General features: G+C 37.4%; 1 protein-coding gene across 1 annotated transcript; it reads right to left on the bottom strand.

Moving 5' to 3' along the window:
• Positions 1–2950: 2950 nt before the first annotated feature.
• On the bottom strand, positions 2951–7972 carry LOC108671644 (diacylglycerol kinase epsilon). Its single transcript, XM_018159213.2, has 7 exons — positions 7678–7972; positions 7189–7363; positions 6364–6497; positions 5830–5974; positions 4729–5144; positions 3752–4396; positions 2951–3349 (listed from the first exon to the last, which is right to left on the bottom strand). The coding sequence occupies exons 1-7, from the start codon at positions 7879–7881 to the stop codon at positions 3224–3226; spliced, it is 1845 nt and encodes a 614-aa protein (XP_018014702.1). The 5' UTR covers positions 7882–7972; the 3' UTR covers positions 2951–3223.
• Positions 7973–8255: the final 283 nt, after the last annotated feature.

The following is an 8255-nucleotide window of genomic DNA, read 5'->3' as shown; positions in this document are numbered from 1 at the left end:
GAACTTCGCATTTTTATACCACATATAACAAAAAAAAAAGCTAAAACATGCAGGCAGAAGACGTAATCTCGAGCATAGCTTGCAAACTCATTAAAATCTTTTTAAAAAAAGTTTCGCGTCCTGCTAACCAAGATCTCTGCGATTCGTAACTAATACTGGAAGTTGTAAGATTGACTAGTACGATCTAATATTACACGGGCAATAATGTCCACGTTATCGTCAGCTTTGGCTAAATATATGCCATATTTTTTAACCCAGACAAATACATTCACGAGGACAGGAATTAAGATTTTTATTAGTTGCCTTGCATGGACCTCTCATCACACGTAAATCGGGACATTCAATACAAATGAATGCTCTCAAAGCTTAAACATAGCTGTATCATAGATACGGTCACACTGATGATATTCCAACGAAATATTTGACATAAAACTCGACAACCAATTCTATTCGTACAAGTAACCGACACAAAAGTCAAGGGACAAAATGCAATAAGAAATAATTTTTAAACGGGTAATAATTAACGGGTATTTATTTATTTAAAAGCGCGTTGAATAATGCGAGGAAACGATGAGAGTATTATGCAGAGCATGAGCATTATTATCGTTATTCACTACATAATCATAATATGTATTAATGAAGAGAGCACGGAGGCCGCAGTATGGAACATATGACATATAGAGCAGGAGGAACCTGGAGACTGAAAGACGCCAGCAAAAAAAAACTATCGTAGTAAATGAGAAGTTGTTCAGATTTGATTTGGAAAGTTACTGGGAAATATTTGGTTTAATTAAGATATTCAACAATATTCAAACACGACTACATTGAACAAAGTGGAAAATACCTTCTAATATTTTTTACTTAGAAAATATACAACCATGTAACTGGAATATTTGCTATAATGTTGTGATTTACAGGCATATAACAAACACAAACGAGGTAATATCCAATAAATTTACCAACGTCGTCTATAGGTAGTGAAAACGAGCGATGTCAACTGAAGTGACAGTGCGAGAAAAGAAGAATAAATATATAGGCATTCACTTTCAAGGGGAATTTGAAACTGCAAACTAAAACGTAACACAAATATTTTAGATGCAAGGAAATCTAAAGCTTATATGTCAAAACACTCATGGCCCTGCCAGAAGTACTTGTAAAGATACAATGGGATTTAGAGGGTTTACATAAAGGGTAGGAACCGCGTCGGTTTCGGGAGCAGATTTTCACACACACTTAAATGTTGCCTCACTCAAAATTCAAAATTTCTATCAGCGATCAGCAATCTATGTAAGAAAAGTCGTACAGCTCTTCGTTGAGTGAAGCTACTTCAGTTGGAATAAATCTAATCCATGAGCTAAAAAATACTCGTTTCTGAGAAGGCGATATTTACAAAGCATCCAGAGAAAATGAAGCCCAGCTCCAGTGAAGCTTTTCCTGGTACTCAATTATGCACAAAATACTCTCGGGCTAATTTCGCAGATCACTAGATATCATCTAGACAAATTACAATATCGGATAATAGAAAATTTATAGAACTAATAAAATTTTCTATTCTAATAAATAAATAAATTACAGAACTAATAAATAAATAGTTACATCGAGTCAGGAATGTAAAATCAACTCGTGCCGCCAGAAGAGAATAATGTTCTAATGAAATAGAAGGAAAATAAAAAAACACGGAGGAAACCTATAAACACGGCGTGGAGCTGACTCCTCGACTACTGAGTGAGACTTATAGAAAGTAACTACATATCAGAACAGACTCAGAAACACGCCCAAGCCTATAGTCATGGCTAAATAGAAAATGGGGGGGGGGGCCAACATTAGGACATAACAAAACTGGCACATTCTCACAAAAATATTGAAATGAGTACTAATTTAAAAAATTAGGAGCTAACAACATAGATACGAATTTTTGAAATTGAATGTAATTCTTGCTAAATATTTTTAACATAAAAAAAGTCCGTTTACAAAAATATAAGAAATGCCCGCTTGATACTAGCATTGGACGGGGGTGCGTAGATGCGCGCTGGTCAAGAGAGCAAGTAGGCAATTCATTCCATGCCTCACGATATGTTAAGATATACGTTTAAAGAGAGGAATGTAACACAGTAAAGAGTAAAATATCCTAATAATAAAACAATATAATTAACCAAGAGAGAAAGAATGCATAAATCAAATTTCTAGTACAAAATGTAGATCTAAAAGACAAAGTAAAAGCTCACGCCTAGGAATGCGTCGTTGCATTTTTGTTAGATGAGGTGTCTCAATTGCAAGAGCTTGAAAAAGATAATGAGGTGACTATGGCTGAGGATGAAATGAGTTTACTTGAAACGGCAGAAGGTAAAGTGGGTTTTGCTGACGTGGACGTATACCGTAATGACGGTGGGGTCCTTGAATTAACTTCGCCCTCACAACAAGTGCCAGTTGCACGCCGCACCACCGCGTGTGGATCTCAACTTATTCAATAAAAAATCCTGCAGATAGTCTCTCATAAATAGCATTTTACTACGTATTACGATAGATTTTTTTATCTGACAAGCTCATTCACCGTTTATGAATAAGATATTTTTTAACAAACACGCTGTTTCAACACAAAACTATAGACTAGGAATATACTAAACATTAAAAGTAATAAATGACAGCTTCTACGTCAAGTTACAGCATTACCATTTACCACCATTTCTTACAGCATTACCCCAACCTAAGAACACAAGTTGTGACTAAAAAAGCAGTGGAACATTTTGTTCGTATCGTAATTGGTGATTCGGGCAAAGACCGAGAGAGAGAGAGGAGCGAGAACGATGTTCCTAGAATGACATTACGTGAACAGTTCTTTATGCTAGCCAATTGCACAGGCAACGCAAGTGACAACTCAACACAAGCAGAAAAGTTCAAATTAAGCGGCAAAAAAATGATTACCTAACATGGATTAATCAACACCATTAGAGTTACAATAATGATCAAGAATAGGTATGAGTTGAGTACTATTCATTAGTAGAGGATTAAAACTGTTAATTCCTAATTAAAGATTGGTTGCAGTTAAGGACGCCTCACACCATGCAAAGTGATCGAGGTTTAGGACTCGTCGCTTCGGGAGTGAGGGCGCTGACAGGAGAGTGGCGGTGTGGCTGTGGGTGACGGTGATGGTGCCAGGCTACGGGAGTGAGGGCGCTGACAGGAGAGTGGCAGAGTGGCTGTGGGTGACGGTGATGGTGCCGGGCTACGGGAGTGAAGGCGCTGACAGGAGAGTGGCAGAGTGGCTGTGGGTGACGGTGATGGTGCCGGGCTGCTGCTCCCACGGTTCCCCATCAACTTGCATGGGCACCGCTGAGCCAGCCACCGTAACCTGTACAAAATTCTAACATTTATAAAGGTAATACAAAGGCACTGTATATAACGGTCAATCATCATGAAAAAATGCTGCAAAGTCACAAAATTCGTAATTTCAATGCTTTGTTTTTGTATGAAAATTTCATCCGCTGGTCAGGTACTTCATACATACCTACGATTTTACATTGAAAACAAACGTTATCTAGATTAAAGACGAATTCAATAAATTAAGAATATATGTAATATTTGAAAAATCATACAAAATTAATGTAAAGTCAACATCAAAAAATCAAATGAATTATTTAAATGAATCCAAGGTTTTAACAGTGGAGGATTTTTCAAAGATTTGTAAGTCCCGTGAGTGCACAACAAACCTGAGCCTAACAAAAATACATACAAGTGTCTCCAGATGCATTACCTGCAGAGACCGACACTGTCCCAGTCGCGTAGGTTCACTGAGTCCAATTTGCAGCTGGCAGATGTGGAATGACGAACTGATGGCCATGACCTCCAGCAGACCATCGTCCATCCTCTGTGTGGGGGCAGTGCGGCCACCAGCACCCATTCCCCAGGGCCGGACACCCGCCCCCCAGCTGGGTATATTTAGCACCACTAGCGCCTCCAGAGGAGGAAGTGGCACGAGATTTCCATCCATGCGCACCACAAGTTTCTTCTCCAGTCGCTCACACGAATGCTCGAGAACGTCTTTAGTGCCATACCCAAAGTAGATGAGTTTGTTCAGAAGACGTGAATTGAATAAATAGAATGGACTTTGACGTGCCTGATGGAAGCGAAGTGTTACTAGAGCATCGACACCAACGCTCAGGTAGTTGTTCATATATATCTCTCTAGTCGGGACCACAGATGGTAAGATGTTGATGTGGTGTAAGGTGCTTGCTGGGCTGTAATGCACCAACCAGCGGTCTAACTGCACAGAGGTGCTCTGCACAACGCGCTTCACGTAGCTAGGAACGTCCAGAGGAGCGTCCAGCGCAGAGCCCCAGCCCAGTACACGAGACAAGTCGTTGCCTGTACCCAGCGGTACAAGAGCAACTTTCACGCGCTGCAAGAAAATTAAATACCGGGTAGTAATACATTTCTTGATTGCCACTAACAATGTTGATAACACTAACTTATCAACATAATTTGTTGATAACACTAAAATAAAAATGATTCATTGAGCAAAACTTCGTAGATTGAGATATCAATGAGTCCCAATTGTCAACTTTCAGAAGCCAAGATTTGATCGCAGTATAAACATATATCATAAAATTTCAGTTTGTTATAATAAGAATTTGACTGTGAACGGTAAGAATATGAAAGTGAATCTAACAAAAACTATTTGTCTAGAAAGATTCAACACTAATATCGAGTTCCGCGCGCTGAAGCTCAAACCTGTAATAGTTTCTTCTTATGTAGAGTGTTTAGCACCCAACCAATGGTGCCGTCGCCCCCGGCGATAACAACTGTCACAGCACGGCCAGAGTCATCAGTCTGACCGTCCGTCTGGTTCCCTCCATCATCTGACACAGCAGCGTGTCTGTGATCTCCATCAACAACCTCTGTGTCCCCTGAGGTCACATCTAAGCCTTTCTGTAGCAAATGATTATTTTGACCAACGGATTGTGAGGGAAATTTTTCTCTGGCACCAGAAGTAGATTGAGTGGCCAGCTTCTCGTGTAGAAGGCGGCACCACCGAGCAGCTTCCTCAACAGGCACCACAGATACGTCCAGTACTTGCACTGGGTTCAGCCAGCGCCGGAAGCTTGACAGCACAACCTCTGCCTCACTGCTCCCTGATGCCACGTTGCCTGCTCACAACAATGGAAACTTCATATAAAGCCCAATTCTAATTTACTGTTATATTCTTGTGGTGGTATTGTCAGCCCAAAATTAGTTCAGAGGGCATTTTCATATAATTGATGTATATAATACACATTTCCAATATACATATCGAAATAGACATAGAAAAATACATGAAGGCCACTCAGACAAAAAATCTCACAGTAACTCATGCTATAATAATTTTCCTGGCAAACTATTCATGCTGATTGTTGAAAAAATAAGGGATAGTTGTTTCCACTTAACATTATTGGGTTTATAAGCAGTAGCATATTTTGATAGCATTAAGAAATATTTAAAAACTTTTTCAGGTGATAATTATGTTAGTCATAAATTAGATAGTTGAAAATTGGTACCTATAGGTAAATTCAATCAGTATCAGTGAATATTTTGCAAATTTCTGGCGGTTAAAATATTCTCAGGGCAGGTCATCACCTAGAATGTTTGTCCAGCAAGATCTTGCTATCAGGTTTTTTTACGCAATGTCAAAAAAAATCTCAACATATGATACCCTTGAGAGGTAGAGTTCATAGAGAAAAAATTAAGGTAGAGAGGTTGAGAAAAAATGAAGAGAAGGTAGAGAGGTAAGGAAAAAATGAGAGGAAGCAAAAAATTCAAGTAAAAAGCCATGCTTCAGCAAGATTTTCAGCAAACCTATAACAATGAGTGGGTTCCAGTTGGTTGTTTCTGCAGGCACAGAAATTCGCTTGACAGTAACACCACGCCATAGCCGAGCTCTGGTGAGCTGGACGCAGTGAGGAGGTACCACAAAGCGCAGCAGTTCTCCAAAATTACATTCCTGGGCAAAGATAGAAAGGATAAAACCTAAAGTAACATCGACCCTATTAGAATCTATTATTTGAGCTGGCATTATTGTTGTTACATAGCATAGCTCTTAATTCCATAAAGTTTATTGATAAACAACACAGAACATTCAAATGAACATTGATAGAGCAAATTGCAAAAAACGATTGAAAATCAGTTAGTTTTGTGATGAATTCGCACATTTATTTTGAAAACATAATTTTTCTGAGGAGATCAGCCTCTTTTGATTTTAGGGATACAGTGAAATTTGACTACTTCTATTACAAACATAGACAAATCTCGAGAAAATTTCATAAAGATATTCCATGGCACTGAATAACAGCTCTCATCATCATTGAAAATTTAGAATGTACTAATGAGTACCTGGTCAAGCTGAGCCTTGCACACATTGTGAACAGTTGTGCTGCACCAAGCACACATGAAGTCCACAAGCCCCACACCCTCACCACACTCGTCACCACACACCATGCACAGGCAGCTGGTGGCTGGTAGGTTACCTGACAGTACACTAGAGCTAAAGTTAAACATGTTAAAGCATCCTGTAATTATTAAAAAAAAACCCAATAGGAAAAAAATTACAAGCTTCATTAAATATAATTTTCAATGAACATAGATATAAGGACATTTTAGCATCCATGGTAATTTTAGCTTAAATTTTTATTAGTAGCATAAACAGGAAACAAATTATGTACGGTACAGTACCTATAGAAATGCTTTCTTTTAAACCAGCAGACAAATTGCAAATTGATATCAAGTATAAAAAAGGTAACTAATTATTTAACAAACTTCCCATTTTATTCTAGAAATAAAGATAATTTTGACAGCAAAGGTTTTATATATGTATTTGAGGCTTTAAAAAATTACAAATTAATTATATATTTCATCATTTATCTCAAACACAATGGCTGTGTTTATAATTTATTGTTTTATCAAACAAATATAAACAAATATTACAGATTTCCTCAAGAAAGAATTGTAAGAAAAATGTTCAAGTGTCAAGATCAAGATTAAGTAACAAAATAAATATAAAATAGTTTTAAAATTGTCAACTAACTAAATAAATCATTAAGATCAAATCAGGATTGTATTCAATACATTGAAAAATCTATCACACATGTATGAGAGACCCTAACTAGTCATCAAAGATTTTGCATTCCACCAAATTGATAGGCTCTAAAGATGACTTACCTTTTACCCAGTGATGGTGAGTGAATTTAGAGTTGATGAGGGTCATGGGCTTACATGGTACGTTTTTTTCAGCACTATCAACACAGTCTTCATTATCAGTGAACAAGCCACAGCAGTCACAAAAGGCCCCACCACTGGCAACAATGACAGCTTCACATATGCTGCAGTAGGAGGGCTGGAAAAAATCAGTACACATTAAATTTCTGTTTAATGGATATTCTTGATAAATTAATATCCGTTCAATTTTCTTTATAATTCTCATAAAAAGTTTTAATATGTGCTCTAGACATTTAGATTATGCTAGTGCCAGACTGCTGGTTCAATGTACTTTGTACATACAAACAATTGTACTTGGTACGACCATACAAACACATGGTGGACAGGTGGAGCATAACTTTGCTTAAAAATACAAGGTATTGAAGCATATTTATTAAATTCTGGTTCTTAATTCATTTAATCATCATTTAAACTAATTGTAAATTTACTTACATCAATAAAAGATCCTGTGTGGCACCAGTGATGTTTGTTGATGGTATAATACTGTTGAAAATCCCAGCGCAAAGCTCGTTTATTGAATTTCATGAGAAAGAATGCTATGATTCCAGCCATCAAAATTCCAATAAGCAGCTGTTCTCCCATTGAGAAAGTAAAAATTGGAGGATAAACACCACTAATGGGTGTAGAATCTACCATTGTTTTGGTATAGTTGTTGGCAATCTATTCTTTTGGTTTGAATTGTTTAAAGTAATTTATTCAAATGATAATGGAGAGCAGAGCATAGGTACATTTGAAAAAATTATCATTTGTTAAAGAATGAAATGAAAGCAATGACTCATCTGCACATTCATGGAGAAAATTTTCATTTAAGCTTTCATTTATTCTTCTTATTGCAGTTTAACAAAACTATAGCATTAGCAATAATAAGGCAGCCCAAGAAATTGATGACATTAGATGATAGACCCATTGCCATGTCTGCCAACTGTCACCCACAATTTAAGCAGGACACCAATACTATCACAAATTGTGATGCTACAATCATTACAATGGTGAATGCCAAATTTTGGCCA

This window comes from Hyalella azteca, unplaced genomic scaffold (assembly GCF_000764305.2).
Source record: "Hyalella azteca isolate HAZT.00-mixed unplaced genomic scaffold, Hazt_2.0.2 contig14342, whole genome shotgun sequence".
Lineage (NCBI taxonomy): Eukaryota > Metazoa > Arthropoda > Malacostraca > Amphipoda > Hyalellidae > Hyalella > Hyalella azteca.
This window is presented reverse-complemented; position numbering and strand designations above follow the sequence as displayed.